Genomic DNA, 21,175 nt, shown 5'->3' with positions numbered 1-21,175 from the left:
AGAGCAAACTTTTGTGTAAACAAGGCCTAACACCATCAGATAATGCAGTGATTCTATTTCTCTCTCTATGTACATATATGGCTGATATCAAAGCAGTATCTGAGCATCTCCCATGTATTTGCAGATTTATCCTCACAACACCTTATGTAGAGAAGTATTATGCCCATTTTACAGATGAGGAATTGAAGCACAGGAAATTATGTCACTTGGGAAAGTGACAAAGGAAGTCTGTGATAGATCTGGAATTGAATGGATTTATGATTAATGCACTAGATTTTGATTAGATTAGCTAGGACTGACAACTAACGAAGTATAAAGGTCATCTATGTACTTGGCTAAAGGGGTAGCAGGTAGAAAAAGCTACTCTATTACAGGATATCTGACCTACTACCAAACATCTGGTTAGCAGACTATTCTGTATCGGAAAGTTTACTGGTTTTGTGTACTTAGTTTTTCTTTTTGTTACACTAATTCTATATCATCTTAAACAATTCACAAGCACTTTTACTACACCAGACATTTACATCCAGAGCGGTTTTCTGGGGACACGCTAGGTCTTCCTGGCACTGCAGCAACCCAGTCATTTGTTGTGATAACCATAGATCTGGCACTTCTGTCCCCAGATGAAATGACTGACTCACCCTGCACCCAGTTGCAGCAGCCCACAGCAAGAGTGAAATGAAACCTGACAATGCTGCATTAAGCACAGAAAAAACCTGTCCTCCCCACACCTGTACCACCTCTGACTTCTCAAGCTCACGCTTCCTGCTGGTCCTTTAGCTCAGAATTACTGCAGCGGGAAGAGGGGCAGGAAGAAGGAAGAGTCATTTCTGTTCAGCTGGGAGATTGAGGAGTTGGATAAAGTGCAAATAGACTCAAACCACAACAAATAAATGAATCCTGGTAACTCAGCTGAAAGGCAGAAGGGCATTCAGACCCCATCTTATTCCTGTGACATTCTAGTGCCAATGCACATCTGTCTGATGACAGGTGTTCACATCCTCTGACTGCTTAAACCCCAAATAGTTATCTGTTAGGCAACAGTGTGCGGACAGCACGAACTAGTACTTGGAAAAGCTTCTAAAGTTGTCCCTTGCACAACCTAGTTTTTAACCTTGGTCCAGTCTGGACCCTGAATTATGAGATCTCCATTTAATGGCCCACATCAGTGTGGAAACTCTGTTCTTGCGGCACTCACCCTTCCCCCTTGCAAGGCGGTTCCACCTTGCAGTGTTTCTGTCTGTCCATGTGCTTCTGGCAGAATGGAATGAGTGCTGCTCAGTGGCAATGAAAACCCAATTGGGCAGGTTGACTGTGAGGAGGTGGAAGAGGGGCGGGGAGGCACAAGAGGTGCAGGGAACTGCAAGAGGAGCATAAACAGTAGGAAAGAGGAAAGGACAGAGTTACGGAAGGTGATGAAGCCAGGATGGTAGGAGGAAGACAGAGCTGAAGGGGATACAAGAGGACAAGGAGGGAGAAGGAAAAGGGAATATAGGTGGCCAAACAAGAAGAGGTCAGAGAATAACAAACCCACTTCTGAGGTAACACGATCACTGATTCTATCTTGGACATATATGAAGGAGTCTATGGTATGGAAGGAGCACAAAGGACATATCTCAATTCAGTTTAAAACCCCATCAGGGGCTCTTTCAATGTCCCCACCTCTACTTCCCACAGCAATTTCAGGTACCTTCCACTGCTTTGACCTTCTCCTCCATCTCCCTCTTCCTCTCCTCCTTTAGCAGCTGTTCCTGCTCCTTCTTCTGCACTGCCAGAAGGATTTGGCGCTCCTCCTCTTCCTCCCTGCGCCTTTGCTTCTCCATCCTGCTGAGCACACTTGGAGTGACCTGGGATAAAGGGCCACATATGAAATTGTAACGGGCATAAGGTGGCACTGGCTTATACAGATCTGATCAGTTGCAGATTTCCTTTGAAGGAGACTTAAAAATGTAACTACAATAAGTGATGGAAATAAAAACATGTACAATCTCTCTGTCAAAGAGGCTACACTCTATGAGCTGTATTCCCCTCCCATTGTGTACAGTTCTTATCCCATCCCAGTTCCTTCTCCCTCGATCCCTGGCATATCGTACTTAGTGTGTATGATCCAGCTAGATGGTAAATTCCACGGAGCAGGTACCACATCCTCTTATTAATCTGTGAAGTGCCATGCACACATATGGCACTGGGGAAAAGGCACCACGGGAAAAACTTTATTTGCTTGATTTCATTATAAGCCGAATGCTTGGATCATCCATCAACATTCCCATCCCACTGACAGTTCTACAAAGCACAGATGCCCTGAACACACCAAGGGAAACTATCACACTTGGAAATAACCCATATGACCGTAGGCTCTCCACCTCCATTCTCAGGGTATAAACAGCAACAATCACTTAGCACAAGGCATTTCCTGAAGATTAATGATCAGATGAGGTCCCTCAGCTGCCTCTCAGGCCATCAACTTTTCCTTGCCCACCATTAATCCCCAGAAAAAGCCCTGCACCTTGATCACTATTGCTTTACTGTTTCACCTGCCTCGAAATAGGACCTGCGGGTGCTTTGATAAATGGCTTGAAAGGTTGTACAGTGAACCCAGACATATTGTAAGTGCCTCCATTTTTTCTTTCTTTCCTGAAATGCTATTTAGCAATGTCCTGCAGCAATGCTCCTTGGAGAATCACCCCACACTATCCTCTACCCCCTGCCTCTACCAGCAACAGTACTTGAGGGGGAATTGTTCTTTACCTCATGTTGCCCACCAGCAGAATCATACCATAATTACAGAGATTTGTTCAGTCAGGGCCCTGGAGTGCTTTACACCATTACCAGTGGATCCCACGTTAAAGTGCACACTGAAGAAAAAACAGAAACACCTGTTCTGTTCTGATCAGAATGCAGTGAACCCTTTGGGCCTTACCTTACCCCATGGAGTGGTCTCAGTTATTAAGATTCAGAATCCCCAAAGGGCTACAGTACCCAATTAATCCTACCAGACTCACTGCCTGCATCCCAGGGGAATTAGCACAGAATCTCAGCAATTAGAGATGGTAAAGACCCATTACAACATGTAGTCCATTTCCCCAGCCACTACAGGACTCTTCCTACAGCATAAGATCTTTGCCCAGTTGTAATATCACAAGCAACAGGACTCCTGTCACTTTCCAAGGGAAACTATTCCATGGGTTTATGCATCCCACTATTAGCCAATATCTCCTGATATTCAATCTAAAATTAAATCTGTTTCTATGTAAGTCAACCCTTCCAGCCCTCAGTCACTGTAGCTGCTTTTCTCAGAATCCCCTCCAGTGGGTCTATATCCTCCTAGTCTCAGGATGCCCAGAACTGAACCCAATACTCCAAGTGCAGTCACAACAGAGCAGCAAAGAGAGGGAGTATCAGCTCCTTGTTCCACGGAACGATGCCTCTTTGTATGAAGTTCAGAGCTGCACTGCCATATCAAAACATGAACATCTCTCTAATTTAACTTTCTCAATCACCTGGAGGTCTCATTAGCTTTGGACCTGACCAGAGGCCCAATCCTATAAACAGGAGCATACATAAATGTAGAGGTGACAGTAATCCCACTAACATCAGTAGGGGTACTAATGTGAGTCAAGTTCCTCACATGCATAAGCGTGTACACAACTGGGCCCCATATTTTTAGATTCTTAGTCTCCTTACATCAGGGGTCGTCAACCTTTAGAAGTGGTGTGCCGAGTCTTCATTTATTCACTCTAATTTAAAGGTTTTGTGTGCCAGTAATACATTTTAATGTTTTTAAGAGGTCTCTTTCTATGTCTGTAATATATAATTAAACTATTGTTGTATGTAAAGTAAATAAGGTTTTTAAAATTGTTTAAGAAGCTTCAATTAAATTAAAATGCAGAGCCCCCCAAACCGGTGGCCAGCACCCGGGCAGTGTGAGTGCCACTGAGGCCTGGTCTACACTACGCGTTTAAACCGATTTTAGCAGCGTTAAACCCATTTAACGCTGCACCCGTCCACACAACGAGGCCCTTTATATTGATATAAAGGGCTTTTTAAACCGGTTTCTGTACTCCTCCCCAACGAGAGGAGTAGCGCTGAAATTGGTATTACCAAATCGGATTAGGGTTAGTGTGGCCGCAAATCGACCGATTATTGGCACGGCCGGCCGGTATTCATAGAACCTCATAGACTTTAAGGTAGGAGGCGGAAGGGGACCAATAATAATCATTAATCGACCCTCCCTTGCATAAAGCATGCCACAAATCTACCCATCCCACTTCTTATAAACAAACTCCTAACCTATTGTCGAGTTATTGAAGTCTTCAAACTTGTGGTTTGAATGACCTCAACTGCCAGAGAAGTCGAGCCAGCAAGTGCTCCACTGCCCCCACGCTTAACACGAGAATGCGAAAAAAACTCAGGGCCCTGCTGCCATTCTTCCCCGGAAAATTTCCTTTCGCCTTATCGATCCCCAAATATGCGACAGCTAAACCTGAGCATGGGGCTATACTTCACCAAGCCGCATCTCCAGGAACGAATTCTGCACGTATAACCAGATCCGCAGTCCATCTAACATCACCCCTGCAAGACTCACTTGGGCAACTTATCATCTGATAGATCCGAGAAATCAAGTTGCAAAACTAACGCTACTCCCTCATACAACCATCACATTGCCTATAACTCACTCTAACTTAAGTCATTTAGCCAGATATGTCTTTTTCCTCATGACTCCCTTTGAAGCCTCTCCACGAACTTACGTCCTCTACAGTTTAAGATAACGCTTCAATCTAATTTCAATATCTTATAACTTCCTAGTGGCTCCATTTATAACCCATTTGTTCTTGGTCTAATATCATTGTTAACGTAAACAATAAATTCCTCTCCCTCCCAAATTATCCCTCTGATATATTTATAAAATTATATTGATTCCCAGCACTTGCGAGCCATTGTACTGGTCTGGACAGCAATCCATCGGTGCACTGGCCAGGTTACACAGAAATGCTCCCCCGAACGTGTGAATGTTCACATTCCTGTTTTGCCCCATGTCAATGGAGTTCTGTCAGACAGGTGGCAATGCAGTCCAATCCAACCAAAAACTCGATTGGGGCATACGGGAGATTATTGGATCTGATCACTGTACTAGGGACCAAATCTGATTCTAAGCACAGCTTCCATTAACAGTAAGACGAAATAGAAGAGCATTTGAATGAAAATGCTCTCACGCTATGATAAGGAGGCGACAGAGACACACACAGTGCCGGTGGTGACAAGCGAACTTCACTGCAGAAGCCAAAGAGCAAATGGACACTCATGGAGGATGGAGGGGTACTGGACTTCCAGCTATGCCCCACATTGTCCGCGTACATTCTCCCGTAAAAGCATTTGCTATTCTTTGCTGAAGCTCCAATGCCTGTAGGTTAAACACATTGCCGCCAGGCGGTTCAGGATATGTGTCAATTTATCCCCCCCCGCCCCCCCCCGAAACGAAAAGGGAAATATTGTTCCTCGACCTTTTTATATATGTCACCCTAAGTCTTAACTTGCATCTGCTGGTAGCATGTGTGTCTGCAGCAAGAATAGCAAAGCATCCTCCTCATCACCCTCCCCTCCCCCCGTGGCAGACGGTCATATCATGATGACTGCTATCGCGTCATCTAATCAGCAACCCACTGAGTGCTCCTGCCTGCCTCAGTGAGTTCCGCCCCGGGCGCCTGGGTAAAAAATAGGATATGGAACTGCCCCGCGTGGTCAGTCGTCCGTAAGTATGTAACAAGTAACGGCTGGTAACTCATTTCCTCATCATAAGCAACTGGGGCTGAGCTCCATCAGCCCCACCCTTTCATTCTGTAACAGACAAAGATTCCGTACTGCCTGACTATCAAGTCACAGGATGCTGGTCCTACTCCCCCCCTAGTCGGTGAATGTCTGCACACTGACTATCATACATGCAAGGCTGGACGGCTGCCTCCACTCTCATTTTTCATCACTAGAAAAGTGCATGTTTCTATTCTCCATGCATGTCTTTAGTAGTTTCATCACACAATGGGACACTGCCACGGCCGGGAAGCTCCAAAAGTTGAGGGAGACGGGTAATCAAATTAGGTGGGTGTTGCAGTGGGCACCCCTGCACTTGATAGCACAGCTCATCATATTCTGTGGGAATCTGACACAGAGCCAGCTGTGCTCTCTGATACATTTGGTTTCAGTACACTTTGCCCCATATTCTAGCAGGACTTGGATCTCTAATTTTTTTAGATAACCATATTAGAGGATGACTCGTGAAGTCATTCCAATTTTTGTCTTGCACCCTCAGCTGACCGTCACTAAGCCAGCCAAGGAGACCTAGACAGAAGCAGACGTAAACGACGATCAACCGTCATCTCATCGCCCATTTACAATGGCACTAGCAACAGTGCAAGAACGACTGGTACCGTCTTTGCTATCTGCAATGCAAATGATGCGGCTGTGTATGCACTGCAGTACCATTCGCCTGTTCAGCGGCATCTCCCGGTACTTCATATGGTGAACGGACAAAAGGGCCAAAACAGGCCCAACTGGTGCCTGCTATGGCGGTTCTGCCAGGGCATCCAGGAAGCGCGAAAAGAATGCTCGCCCTTGCTTTCAAGTAGAAAGGAAAGAATGACAGGACGACATCTACCCAGAAATCACCGTCGACAACTGTTTTTGCATCCATCATGCACGGGAATCGTATCAATCCTAGAATCCACATGGCGTGGGGGAGACTGTGGGAACGATGGGATAGCTACGGGATAGCTACCCACAGTGCAACGCTCCAGAAATCGACGCTAGCCTCGGTACATGGATGCACACCGCCGAATTAATGTGCTTAGTGTGTCCGCGTGCACTCGACTTTATACGATCTGTTTTACAAAACTGGTTTATGTAAAATCGGAATAATCCCGTAGTGTAGACGTACCCTGACAATCAGCTTGTGTGCCGCTTTCGGCACACGTGCCATAGGTTGCCTACCCCTGCCTTACATATCTCTACCCTCCATGAGGTTCAAACCACCTCCCTGATCAGCATGCGCTAATGTCATTAGCGTGCTAACATGTACGAGGACAATAGGACAAAGGGTGACCAGCCACCGGTGGCAAGTCCATAGCAGATTTTATTTATGGTGCATCAGCCAGTTTTTTTATTCACATGACAGTGGATTCAAGCCAATCTGTGTGTCTCACCAGACACCATTTCTGCAGATGCTAAGCTATTAATACGATCCTCTCTTCTCTCAGTCTCTACATTTATATGCACAATGGTTATGGTCGTGCATATAAATGTGTTCTAGGGAGGTGTTGGCAAAGAACATCTAGCCTGCAATTCCCAAAAGACCATTTTCAAAGCTAGCCCAAGTGCACTTATCTTTCCTATGACATTCAGTATTTCCCCACAATGTGGAGACAGCAGCCGCAGGGCTTACACCACCCTTTGGGCAGAAGACAGTGTTTATAAAGCATACAAGAGTTATAAACAAACCAAAAGGTGCCCCCCACTGCAGATCTGGTGCCATTCCGGTGTGAGTTAAGAGGAAAACAGGAAAATCACCAACCCAACACAACGACCACTGTGATTCCAACATACAGCCACCCCAAAACAACATTTGTTCCCAGTGGCTCTGGCAGTCTGACCAGGCCTGCTCAAGAAGTCTTATTACACCAGATATAGGATGGGTGCTTTAAGATGTTCTAGATGGATAGTGGCCTGATTTTCAGAGAGGCTAAGTGCGTGCAACTCCCAATGAAGTCAGCCAGAGCTATGGGTGCTCATCTTGGAAATCAGGCCACAGACACCCAAGCAGGCAGCCAGGTCGTGTGTTGGAAGGTGTCTCCTTGCACACCTGTTTGGAATGAGAAATGCCACCACAGAACAGAAGTAAAACTTTCTGAACCCAGTAGTTGGCAAGGATTTTTTTTCTGCAATTTCAATGTAACCACCTCCTTCCTTCCTACAGAGGGCACTGGGAGACATAGCATCACCATCCCTAGGTTCTGCCTTTCACGTTGGCTTCTAAAATGGGCCATCTCAGGATACTCAATCAACATAAGGATATGGAGAACTGGTCCCCTTGGCCTCCCCACAGCTCGTGCCCCTTCCCCTCGTCCCCTGAACATTCTCTGCTAGGATTTCCGCAGTTTCTCCTTAATGAGGGTGCTGCTCAGAAGGTTTTTAATGAGGAGTTAATCTGAACCACCTGTTGAGAAATCCCCAGAGGGGTCAGAAGCCTACGGAGCAGTTACAGCTCAGATTTAAGAAGCATCCAATGCTTGGGGCTAGAAGGAAGGGGTCATGTACACAACACCACACTGAGCAGGAATAACATTTTGTGCTTCAATCTTACCAATGCAGCCCCTAACCAACCTTTAGCAAACTGCTCACCAGATATTCTGGCACTTTTCCTGGCTCCCATGTGGCACATGTGACTGCAATGTCATGCTGGGCAGCTAACAGACTCCCCCTCCCTGCAAATATGAATGTCCTGAGACTTCCTATCACAGTAACTGCCGGCACCCCCAACTCCAAAGCACAGTAAGAAGCAGTGAAGGGATAGCCCTGAGCTCACTGGAACCAATGTACTGGTACATAGGCAGCAATTAACAGCCCACTGCACTCGCCATTCAGACTCCATGTGTTTCCCTGCCCCTGACACTTGGATTTTGCTGCCTGCGTATAAATGTGTCATCTCACTTCATGGATGGTAAGCTTCTTTGTAGCACAGGAAACAGGGTTGCCAGGTGTCCGGTTTTCAACCAGAGAACTCGGTGGAAAAGGGACCACGGCAGCTCCAGTCAGAACCACTGATCGGGCGTTACAAGTTCAGCTGGTGTCACAGTGGGGCTGGCAGGTCCCTGCGGCCCCTAGGCAGAGGCGCTGCTAGGGGGGCTCAGTGTGCAGCCCCCCACCCCAAGCTCTGGCTCCGCATCTCCACTGGCCAGGAACCATGGCCAATGAGAGCGGTGGGGGCAGCACCTGCAGGCGAAGTCAACACGCAGAGCCGCCTGGCTGTACCTCCACCTAGGGGCCAAGGGACATGTGGCCACTTCCGGGAGCCACCTGAGGTAAGCGCTGCCTGGCCAGAGTCCGCACACCCTCCCATCCTCCAACCTCCATCCCTGAGCCCCCTCCTGGACCCAAACTCCCACCTGGAGCCCACACCCCAAGTGCACACACCGTGGACCCAACACCTTGCCCCACCCCAGAGCCCACACCCCCATCCCAGAGCCTGTACCTCCTCCTACACCCAACCCCCTGCTTCAGCCCGGAACCCTGTCCCACAGTCTGAACCCCTCAACCCCACCCTGGAGCCTCCTCCTGCACACCGAACCCCTCATCCCTGGCCCACCCCAGAACCCACACCCCCAGGCAGAGCCCTCACCCCCTCCCATACTCCAAACCCCTGCCCCAGCCCAGTGAAAATGAGCGAGTGAGGGTGAAGTTTGGGGGGGAGAGGACTTTGGGGAAGGGGCAGGGCAAGTGTGCTTGGTTTTGCGCAATTAGAAAGTTGGCAACCCTAACAGGCATTAGAAATAGAACAGACAAAAATCATCCATCCAGTCCTGCCCCCTGGCTCATGTGGGATGTTCCCTACAAGATGTTTTCCAATGTTTTGTCCAGTTTAAATTTAAAACATGCAAGTAATGGTTTTTTGCCACCTCCACTGGGAGATTATTCCATGACCTAATAGATCTGACTCTAAGCTTTCCTAGGACAATCAACCTAAATTTTCCCTCCCTGTTCCATCTTATTTCTCCTCATTACACCTCGTGTACTAAATGAAAGGATTCATCTCCACCTTTAGTCTTTACTCCCTGACAAGTATATGTAGCCTCATGTTTACCTTTATTAAGCTATACATTCTTCACTTCTGTAATTTCCCTTTGTAAATCAATGCTTCTATTCCTGGTCCTATTTAGATTTTCTCTTAACAGCCTCCAATTTGTCAATATTTCTATAGCAGTGAAGTTCCTCAAAGTGAACACATTCCTGCGGGTGCAGCTGCCTCTGAGTTAGAGAGAAAGGCTGTTACTTCCTTAATTCATAATATGATGCTTCTGGGCATGCATCCCATAATTGCATTGGCTTCTTTTGGTACAATTGCATATTCATCTTTAATTTGATGGCTGCTATCAAGCTCTCTTTCAGCATTAATGCTTTTTAAATTTCCCTTCCCCCAGAATAGCTATGATTTGGGTTATTTTTCTCCTGAGGTATTTGCTTGCAACCATTTTCAAACTTTCTCACCTCCTGCTGGATTGGTTTAATGGGCTGACGGTCAGACATCCACCTGGGCGAAAACTCCGTGCGCTGCAGACGCTTCTCCTGAAATGGGGGTAGAGAAAGGGAGAGAAGGAGAAGATGTGGATTGGGGCACACCACTGATGCTCGTAGGGGAATTTTTGTATTAGGTGTGACCAAGAAACTACTATTAGCTTTACAAGAGTAGCGTCATACAGACCTCTCCAAAGGCCAGACTGGCTATGGACTTGATATTAGAGGCATGTTCTCAGGAAGTTTACTCCAAATTTGTCCCATCTTAAAATAGTTATCTGATGAGCAGCACTCTTCAGAGTCTAGCTATCCACCTCTAACCACCACTCCATCACCAAAAATCCCATTCCCTGCAAACAAAGCCTAGTAGCCTCTGTTTACATGGTACCTAGAAAGTGTTTAGGGATCCCATACTGCTCAAAGTGTCTCTACTGCAACAGATAAAACATCCTTCCCTATTCCCAGGGGGATTTGATGGCTGGCTGGATTTAGCACTCTCCCAGCCATCCAGCATCCCTGCACTCAACAATAGCACCACACAGAGATAAGCAGGCTGACTCTCCTCAGCCTTATGTGCTCACACACACCTTCTGGGCAATCATGTTGCAAATCTCAGGCAGGAAGTCTTCACTCAGGAGTTTGTAGAGCTGCCTTTCTCTTAGGGAAGTTCTCTCTCTGAAGCTCTCTGTGACTTGTCTCCATTCCTCTTCTGTCTGACATAGCAGCCACCATGTCCCACGGCCTGGTCCCTGGGACCCTTCAGGAACATAAAGGGATATTAGCTCTGCAATGATGATTGTTGGTGGCTTTCCTCCAACCCATGCCCTCCCCTCCAGAACTTGGGAAGAAAGAAAGACGTTGACAGTGTACACGCTTCTAGGTGACATGGGTTGTGGTCTAGGAAGAAGCAAGAAAAATCGTTCATGTATGTAACGAGAAGACCTGCAAAGCTATGGCTTATTCCAAGCTTTCTCAAGAGCACTGTATTACCCCTAGTGCCAGTAATACACACTCCAGGGGACTGTACATGGGGGATGAGAAATAAAACAACGGCAGCACCTGGAATATTTTGGGTGAAATGCCATTATTAACCTAACCCAGTCTAAAAACACACCCATGTCTATCCAGCAGCCCACAGGAGGAAAAGGCAAGCAGGGAAAGGAAGAATTAGTTTCCTTAGATGTCATTTATTTTTCATAATGGAAGGCATCAACTGGGTCTGGACGCTTCTCATGGGTTACATCTGCTCAGATTCCCTCTGATGGACTGCTGCAGCATGGCGCTCTGACCCAGGAGATAACTTCTAAAGCTGAAACTACCCAAACTAGCAGAAAACATCCATCCTATAAACCTACCACATTTCTATTTATGTAGTTTCAGCTTTGGAAGTTCTCTCTTGAATTTGAGTGTGGAGCTGCAGCAGTCCAGAGGGAAGCTGAACTCTGAGGAAGGGTAGAGAAAAGACAAAGCCAGAGTTGGCTGTATCGTGGTAGAAAAAACAGTTGCATTTTCCTTAACTGGTGTTCTTCAAGATGTGTTGCTCATTCCCATTCCGTATTAGGTGTGTGTGCGCACCATGTGCACTGGTGCCATAAGTTATTCCCTTAGCAGTATCCCTAGGGGACCGGCTCTGGCGCCTCTGGAGTGGTGCCTGTGTCACATGGTATAAGAGGCGCTGCCAGCTCCCCCCACCCTCGATTTCTTCTTGCTAGAAACTCCGACAGTGGGGACGAAAGGCAGGTCATGGAATGAACATGAGCAATACATCTCGAAGAACACTAGTTACGGAAAGGTAACTGTCTTTTCTTCTTTCAGTGTTTGCTCATGTCCATTCCACATCAGGTGACTCCAAAGCAACAAAGCTCTGCCGAACCCAGCGTCTTTCCTGGCCTGCTGAGTGATGGCATAATGAGAGGTAAATGTGTGGACAGAGGACCACGTTGTGGCTCTACAAATTTCCTGGATAGGGATGTGCACCAGGAAGGCCGCCGAAGATCCCTGCGAGTGGGCGCTGACAATCAGTGGCAGCAGAACCTCCACCGGGTCGTAACAGGTCCTTATGCATGAGGTAATCCAACTGGAAAACCTCTGTGAAGACACCGGAAGGCCCTTCATCCTATCCGCTGTAGTGACAAAGAGCTGAGTTGATTTTCAGAAAGGCTTGGTACATTCTAAGTAAAAAGCCATGGCCATCCGGACACCCAAGGAGCAAAGATGCCTCTCCTCACTGGTCTTTGGCGGTTTGGGACAGAACACTGGGAGGAAGATGTCCTGGTTCATATGGAAGGTAGACATCACCTTTGGCAGGAAGGCTGGGTGGGGCCGCAGCTGAACCTTGTCTTTGTAGAAGACCACGTACAACAGTTCTGAGGTCAAGGCTTTAATCTCAGAGACTCGTCTCACTAATGTCACCACCACTAGGAAAGCAACCTTCCATGACAGGTGGGAAAAGAAGCAGGAATCCAGCAGCTCAAAGGATGGGCCGGTGAGCCTAGAGAGGACCAAGTTAAGATCCTACAGCAGGACAGGAGCCTGTACCTGCAGGAAGAATCTCTCAGGCCCTCTCAAGAATCTGACTGTCATGTCATCGGAAAACACCGTCTGTCCTTGGATCGACAGGTAAAAAGCGGAGATGGCCGCAAGATGCATCTTAATGGAAGAGTATTCCAGGCCCTGATTCCTCAAATGGAGACGAGTAGTCCAGGACAGCCTGTATGGAAGAACGCGAAGGAGAGATGCCACGCTTGGACGGCCAGCAGGAAAACCTCCTCCACTTGGCCAGATAAGTCAGTCTGGTTGAGGGCTTCCAACTTCCCAGGTAGACCTATCCACTCCTCTGGGTTCAGCCATGCAGCATCCATGCCGAGAAGTGGAGGAACATGAGGTTGGACTGCAGGAGCCGACCGCGGTCAGTTGGGCAGGGAACAGGGAGGGGCTGCTGTCAGGTTCATGAGCATGCTGAACCAGTGCCGGCGAGGCCTCGCTGGGGCGATCATGATAACCCGTGCCCTGTCTCTCGATCTTTACCAGGACCTTGGCGACAAGTGGGAACGGAGGGAATGGGTACATCAGGCTCCCCAACCATGATAGGAGGAAGGCATCGGAGAGGGAGTCTTTGCCAAGACCAAAATTGGTGACATTTTCTGTTTTGCCTGGTAGCAAACAGGTCCACTTGGGGAGTTCCCTACTTCTGGTCTGGAAGATCATGTAGACTACTTCCAGGTGGAGCGACCACTTGCGGTGAGAGGAGAAGGCCCTGCTCAGGTGATCCACTAGCATGTTCTTGATGCCAGGGGAGGTAACAAGCTTCCAGGTGGATCTCGTGGTCGATGGTGAGTCTCTTGGCAGAAAGCCGATGAGCGCGCTCCCCCTAGCCTGTTGATGTTGAACATTGAGGCTCTGTTGTTCATCAGGACTCTTACCACCTTGTGCAACAGGTGAGGTAGGAAGACGCCGCATCTTTGACATTTATGTGTACCACCATCTCCTCCGGGGACCACATACCCTGGGTCTGGAGATCTCTGAGGTGCGCACCCTAGCAGAGATCCGAGGCGTCCGACACCAACTCAATGGAGTGAGGGGGGTTGTTGAACAGAACTCCCTCTAGGACCGTCGCACAATCAGTCCACCACTGCAGTGAGGTGAATACTGTTGGGGGAAATGGTAACAATCTTTTCCAGGTGATCACTGGACTGGGAATAGACTGTCGCCAGTCATTCCTTCAGGGGTCGCATCCGGAGCCTGGCATGGTGGACAACATATGTGCAAGCTGCTATGTGGCCCAGCAGATGCAAGCAGACGCTGACTGTAGTCAGGGGGAACACAGATTCCTCCTTGATAAGGTCTGTCAATGTCTGAAACCTTTCTAGAGGCAGGAATGCTCTGGCGCAGGTCGAGTTGAACACCGCTCCGATAAATTCTATCTTTTGTACTGGAACTAGAGTAGACTTTGTATCATTCACAAGTAGGCCCAGGGAGTGGCACATGGCTTGCAGCACCCCAACATCCTTTTGGACCTGAGATCTGGAGCTACCCTTGACCAGCCAGTCGCCAAGGTACACGGATAGATCATAGACTTATATAATCATAGAATATCAGGGTTGGAAGAGACCTTAAAGCAGGACCAATCCCCAGACAGATTTTTGCCCAGATCCCTAAACGGCCCCCTCAAGGACTGAACTCACAACCCTGGGTTTAGCAGGCCAATGCTCAAACTACTGAGCTACATCTGGATACCCCGGCGCCTGAGGTAAGCTGCCACCACCAGCATGCACTTGGTAAACACCCTCGGTGCTGTCGCCAGGCCAAAATGGGAGGATCGTAAATTGGTAGCGGCCAGGTCCCACCGTGAATTGGAGAAAACGTCTGTGTCCTTGGAAGATCGCTATGTGGAAGTATGTGTCCTTTAGGTTGAGGGCAGCATACCATTCTCCCGGATCCAGGGAGGGGATGAGAGAGGCCAGGGAGAACCATGTGGAACTTCAGCTTCTTTTAGGTACTTGAAGTCTTGCAGATCCAGGATGGGATGTAGACTGCTCTTGGCCTTTGGGATTAAAAAATATTGGGAATAAACTCCCCTGTTCCTGTACTGTAGAGGGACTTCCTCCACCGCCCCCAGATGTAGCAACCCTTGAACCTCCTGCATGAGGAGACTCTTGTGAGAAGGGTCCCTGAAGAGGGACAGGGAAAGGGATGGGGGGGGGGGGTAGAAAGAAACTGGAGGGTATACTCCAGTGGTCCAAGGTTATAGTGGTCCATGCAGGGAGGGGAAAAGGAAAGGTGGTTGGAAAAAAACAGGGAAGATGGATCCAGGGAACAGTCTGGTAGGTAGCCCTTGAGTGCACCCTCAAAACGGTAGCTTGGCCCCCTTGCTTATTCCAGGTGGAGCCCAAATGAGCAGGGGGTGGAGGAGGGTGGCTCAGGTGGCGCTTGTAGCCCTTGGACTTCTTGTGAGGCGGGTCCTGTTGAGGCTGGCTCCCTTATCCCTGAGGCTGTTATGGTTTGAACCGCTTATGTGCTGGGCCTGGGACGTACAGCCCATGCGTTTTCAGGGTGGTATGGGAGTCCTTTAAACTGTGCAGTTTGGTATCAGTCTGTTCTGCAAACAGGGCCTGTCCTTGGAAGGGAAGGTCCTGTATCGACTGCTGAGCCTCAGTGGACAAGCCTGAGGGGAGCAGCCAGGAAGCTTGCCACACGGAGATGGCGGAGGACATGTCGCAGGCTGCAGAGTCCACTGCGTCTGAAGCTGCTTGGAGGGCTGCTCTGGCCGCCATCATGCCCCACTCAAGGATCACCCAGAAGTCCTTCCTGGACCTTTTGGGGAGCGAAGCCTCAAAGCTGGCCATGGCCTGCAACATGTTGTAATCATAGTGGCCAAGGAGGGCCTGGTGGTTGGCCACTCTCAGTTGCAGGCTGGAAGATGAATAAACCTTACGTCCAAAAAGATCCAGCCTCCTTGAGTCTTTGTTCTTGGGGGTAGCCCTGTGTTGGCCTTGCTTCTCTCTGCGGCTAACTGCCTCAACCACCAGGAAATTGGGGGCTGGGTGAGAATATAGGTTCTCACACCCTTTTGTTGGCACAAAGTACTTGTGCTCGACCCTTTTGGAGATGGGGGCGAGGAGGGCGTTTGCCACAAGCCAGTGGTAATCTTTGATACCCCCTTATGAAGGGGTAAAGCCACCCTGGCAGATGCTGAGGTGCAAAGGACATCAAACAAGGAGTCCAAAGCCTCCCTCAACTTCTTGGCCTGGAGCCCCAGGTTAGATGCGACCCTCTTCAATAGTTCCTGGTGCGCCTTAGCATCATCCTAAGGAACTGGGTGAGGGGGCCCCGTGATAGCCTCATCTGGCCATGACGAGGACGATGCCAGTACTGCAGCAGCCTCAACCTCCATTGGTGGTCCAGCAAGCTGCTCTCCTGGGTCCTCCTGGACCTGTGGTGTGCTTCCCCCTAAAGTCTTGGGGACTGGAGGGGGTTAGGATGTTGAAGCTACTGGCCTGTCCGAGGTTCCCAACACCGATCGGGCAGCCTGTGAAGGCTGGGTGAACCCCCAGGGGTTCCATAGGTACCATGGCACTGGCCACTGTGCCTGGGGCCATGGGACAGGTTTCAGTGCTGATGATATAGGCGGCACCACAGGCACCGGAAGCTGCCCCGCAGTTAGGGAGCCCTGCTTGGTGCTGGAGCTGGAATGGTTGCTACCCAGCGACCAGCATCGGGCAGAGCGGCAGCTCTTATCTGACTGGTGCCGGTTGCAGCGCCTGAATCTTGTCTCTCTTAGCTTTGGATGATTTTAAAACTGCAATAGCAGATCAAATTACTCCCACCCTCCCATAATGTCTTTACCATTTTTCATCTGTGTCTCATGCACGAACGAGTTCTCTTCAGCCTTCTCCCTATAAAGAAAAAGGCAATTATGCAATGACATCACCAACTGCTGAAATGCAGCCACTTCTGGGGAAGAATGCAACGGCTGTTTAATGCACAGCAAACACCACACAAATTTTGTACAGGAAGTGAGAAATATCCTATTCGAATGAAACTTCAAGGAAAATTATGTAAATGGCCAAACTGGAATGTGGCCAGGATATAACATCCCTTACTCTTGTGGATAGAACCAGGAGATCATTAATGACTTCAGGTAGGCAGGACTTTGGGTTAAAATAGCATCTAAATACAGTCGCTCTAGCTGCAATGTGTCCCCTAGCAACATGCAGCTCAAAGGGGTCAGTTCGGACTCAGTGGGAAGAACAGCATCCACTGTTTCACCCACATTGCTTCCTGCAGCACCTGGATTTTCTTTAAAGTCCACACCCAAGTACCAACCCAGTCTGTCTGTACAAGATGATTTGAGATCCTGGCTTCAGGGGATATGGTTGCAGGGAGAATTACCTTTGGACTCCCAAATGGAAAAACACATATTGGGGTGCAGGGCATCTTCAGTACCAATGGGAGGCCCCAAAAGGTGCATCAATACTATCAATGCCAAGAAAGACCAGCCAGCTTTCCTCCTTATATGAGAGTATATCACATAACCATTCCAGGAACACCCTTTTCCATACCTCAACAGATTCTCCTCCAGCAGTTTCTTCCGTTTTGGGGGTCGCCCTCGTCTCTTGCCTGTTTTCCCAGGAACATTTGGGGTGTTTGTCTGGCCCCCACTTCCCCTGCAACACAATGAAAGGTTAGAAAATATCTCCTGAAGAAAGGAACTGTGGCTGGCAGAGAGGAGGGAGAGAAGAGTGGGAAAGAAAAAAAAAAAATCAGAACAGCTGCTATGGGCCCAACTAGGGGAGAAATTAACTACAGCCGCCAAGTGGGAGGGAAGGAAGGACGGATTACCACTAGCTGGGTAACTAATTCAGGAGCAGACAGTGACTTGTTACTGCTGCTGTCTCCAAGGGGCAAGTTGCTTGGAATGCGGTGGTGGCGGTGGAGGAATCTTCCTACCCCACTGGCAGATTTTTGTAGTGCCATGAAGGCTATGCATGGCTTTAGTTGCCTTACATCAGTATTTAGTTAGTGGTGCATTTGTCAATTTTACCTGCACAAATTCAGGTCACCATTACCCTCCCAGCAACAGCGACAGTTAAATAGGTTTTATTTAACTCCAATTTATTGCTGCATAGTCCATTCTGCTCCACTTGCCCTGCCCTCTTCTCCCTGTTTACCCGGGCGGTGTGGAAATTAGGAAAACTTCAAAGCTGTTGTTACCTGTCTGAAGCCAGCTCTCCATTTGATTTCCCCTGCACTGGCTCTTCTTTGTACATACGAGTGCCATAGAAATACCAATAGAGGGCGCCATTACTATCCTCACCCAGTGGTTCTACACGGAGGCTGTCTGCATCCAAACCCTGCATTCAGTTGGGAGCAGGCAGTGAGAGAGACAGTGACAAGTTGAAAAACAGCCGCACTGTCACTCAAAACATGCTGACATCCCTCCACAAACACCCCGCCCCACCCCCCACAACACATCTGTTCTGATGCAGTTCTGGGAAGATATTACTCTAGAGAAAAGAATACATTCCCTCTCCACCTAGGGAGAGATTTAGATTGGCATTTCTAATTTGCATGCTCTCTTTAGTTTTAATATTTCATTTTTGGTGCTCATGACAGTGAAGGGCTAATTAGCCCTGGCTAGCGTCATGCCAAGCATGGGAGGCACTGTGGAAACTTCCCACATACAGCTCTCCCAATACACTTTAATAATGGGGGATGGTAGGGGCACTGCTGCAGGACAGAATTGCACTCCTAGCTCCCACAGAGCTGTCAATACCCTGGAAGCACTGCCAGATATTCAAGTCACGGTCGTCAGAGATGTAGCCAATCAGGCCAATTTACATAGTGACGTTTGTGCTGTGAATGCATCCATGACAGAGAGACCTTACCACTTGCCTAGATCCTTTGTAACCCGACATAACCCAGGCAGGGGTGGCTCCAGGCCCCAGCATGCCAAGCGCGTGCTTGGGGCGGAATGCCACAGGGATGCTCTGCCAGTCACCGAGAGGGCGGCAGGCAGGGTACATTCAGTGGCATGCCTGCGGAGGGTCTGCTGGTCCCGCAGCTCCGGCGAGTGGCAGAGCGCCCCTCGCGGCATGACACCGTGCTTGGGGCGGCAAAATGTCTAGAGCCACCCCTGAACCCATGTCTCCAGAGGTGGAAAAAACAACACGACTATTTATTCACTGCACTACCACCAAGAATATGACTTTAAAACATTTCTTTTTGATTAAAAGAAATTACATCTCCAAACCCATAAAATATACAGACTATGGGAAACATATGTACCTCACTAAGATGCTGGTTCAAAAAACCCCAACCCAACCCAACCCCACCCCTTGAACATTATAGAAGGAGAGAGAATGGGGAGACCCGGTCACCAATATTTCCAAAGCTGGGTCTGGAGACAAAAAGAAAAAATGGACTTTAGAGAGAAATACTTCCAAACTATAGTTCAAATCCCCAGTCTCTTCTTGCTCCCCAAATGGACAGACTAGAAATGCCACAGGAGCATCAGCCCCTAAATGGCCTGTTCCCTTGGTTGGAGGCTCGCTGATGTATACAAGCAGTGGCAGGAAAAAGGAAAAACAGCCTCCATGAAGGCAAACATTTTCCTCCATCCCCACCTAGGTTTCACAACCCAGCCTAGCTCCCTGTAGCTGTCATCTTCCCCATCCAATAGCTGCTGTGGCCCAAAGCACCTTGAGGAGGTCGAAGACGTCATCTGCATCAAGCCGGTAATCGCAGAGGCGGTGAAGGATCTCCACGCGGGTGCGCAGCGGCAGCTCCTGGAAAGTGGATTCCCGTAGGGGGTTGGGTTTCCCTTCCTCCAGCTCCCAGCGATAGTTGATAATGTCCTCAAGGTAGCTGTGAAACGTCTGTGACCTAATCAAGAGAACAAGTCCCCTCTATTGTAAGTTAATATGCAAAAGACAGGACTTAGTGGGGCTGGGAAATGAAATTAGAAGATCCTGGCAAGGCTGAAAGCTGTGCCCTGCTGGCTCAGCACAACCTAACTGAACTTAGTATGTAGCAGGAAGTGGAGTGACTTGACACTGGGACACTTTCATAAACGCTTTTAAGAGCTGTGTCCTAGGACAGCCAGGGCTAGTTAAAGCTGTGCAGCTAGGCTTGACCCTCTCCTACCTGCTGGTAGTATTCCTAACTGCAACAATACAGGATTTTGCATCATTTAAAACCTTTTTGTTAGTCTCTCTCCTTTTCATCACATTAGGTAGCTGTTCACATCAGCACGGACTCTGACTTTTATAAAGGGAAGATGCAATGGAGCATTCACAGACAATTCCGATCCTCTTCTGCCTTCCTCCATTTTAGCTGACATCATCATTATCTACCAGGCTCACCCATCTCTCTCTTTTCCCTGGCCATATCCGGGGAATTTTCCCTGGCTGTACAGCCAGGTAATTACCAACTCTTGTGCCTTCTTCCAAATCATTTTGGAAGTCAGGCCCTTTGTTGTCCTAAAGAGTAAAACACTTCTCCATGTCTGGACTACTCTGTCCTCTCTGGCCAAAATGCAGTTACCAGAATTATCTTCCTTGCCTGCCAACAGGACCACAATACTCCCCTCTTTGAATCTCCTTTGCTACTATCTCCCCACCTTGCTCACAGTACCATATTAAACTTCTTGTCCTCACCTTACACTGAAGGTTGCTGTAAATAGTAACAGTTCTGGTGCAAGCGCTGTGCTCAGATAAATAAGTGTGTGTCTAATTTAAGATGCAGCTTGTTCTGAGCGTGGAAGTTTCAATCTACAGAATCTGGGTGAGATGAAGCACCGACTGTTAAAACTTTATTTGTTTTTGTTATTTGAGTGGTGCCACTGCCTGACTGCTGTGACTTGCCAGCGTGCCAGACCTGTGGTCTGTAGCTGCAAACATGCCTCTCTCTCACACACAGGAAGTTTGTGTGCCTGACTGGACACTACCAGATAGCCATTCCCACATTTGTTCATGGGGGCAGCTCAACTGGATCCTTTTTGGCACCAGCTGACTGCCCTAGACAATGCAGGGGACTATGCCACAACAGCAGAATAGCCACAAACCAAACAAATACAAAACTGTAACCAAAAAAAAAGCATTAAATCTTTAACAAACAGAGAGAAGATCATCATCAGTTTGGAGGAAGACTACTGAGAACTAGCAAAAAGGTCAGATGTTAAGAGAGGGAGGAAGAAAGAAAAGATAGGAAAGAGGGGTCAAGATAGAACGGCAACCTGCAGGACCTGATGGCCACAGCCTTTGTGGAAGAAACGTCCACCTGACAGTGTCTTATAAATGAGTGAAGAGATGCCTGTGTCCCCACTCTGCAGATTACTCCATATGACCCTGTTTCTTTCTGCACCTGAAGTGGAAAATGACTCCTTGTTGACTGACCC

General features: G+C 48.4%; 1 protein-coding gene across 1 annotated transcript in view; it reads right to left on the bottom strand.

Annotated features, from left to right (window-relative positions):
- The window catches only part of CECR2 (CECR2 histone acetyl-lysine reader), a 149,241-nt gene that overhangs the window by 32,453 nt on the left and 95,613 nt on the right, over positions 1-21,175 (bottom strand). Inside the window, exons 3-9 of the mRNA XM_075069260.1 lie at positions 19,479-19,662; positions 17,992-18,131; positions 17,340-17,444; positions 16,624-16,673; positions 10,866-11,035; positions 10,252-10,329; positions 1,691-1,847 (exon numbers count right to left, since the gene is read on the bottom strand). Coding sequence (XP_074925361.1) covers positions 1,691-1,847; positions 10,252-10,329; positions 10,866-11,035; positions 16,624-16,673; positions 17,340-17,444; positions 17,992-18,047 — 616 coding nt within the window. The 5' untranslated portion in view covers positions 18,048-18,131; positions 19,479-19,662. The remainder of the gene's footprint in view (positions 1-1,690; positions 1,848-10,251; positions 10,330-10,865; positions 11,036-16,623; positions 16,674-17,339; positions 17,445-17,991; positions 18,132-19,478; positions 19,663-21,175) is intronic.

This window comes from Chelonoidis abingdonii, chromosome 1, assembly GCF_003597395.2.
Source record: "Chelonoidis abingdonii isolate Lonesome George chromosome 1, CheloAbing_2.0, whole genome shotgun sequence".
NCBI classification, from domain to species: Eukaryota; Metazoa; Chordata; order Testudines; family Testudinidae; genus Chelonoidis; species Chelonoidis abingdonii.
This window is presented reverse-complemented; position numbering and strand designations above follow the sequence as displayed.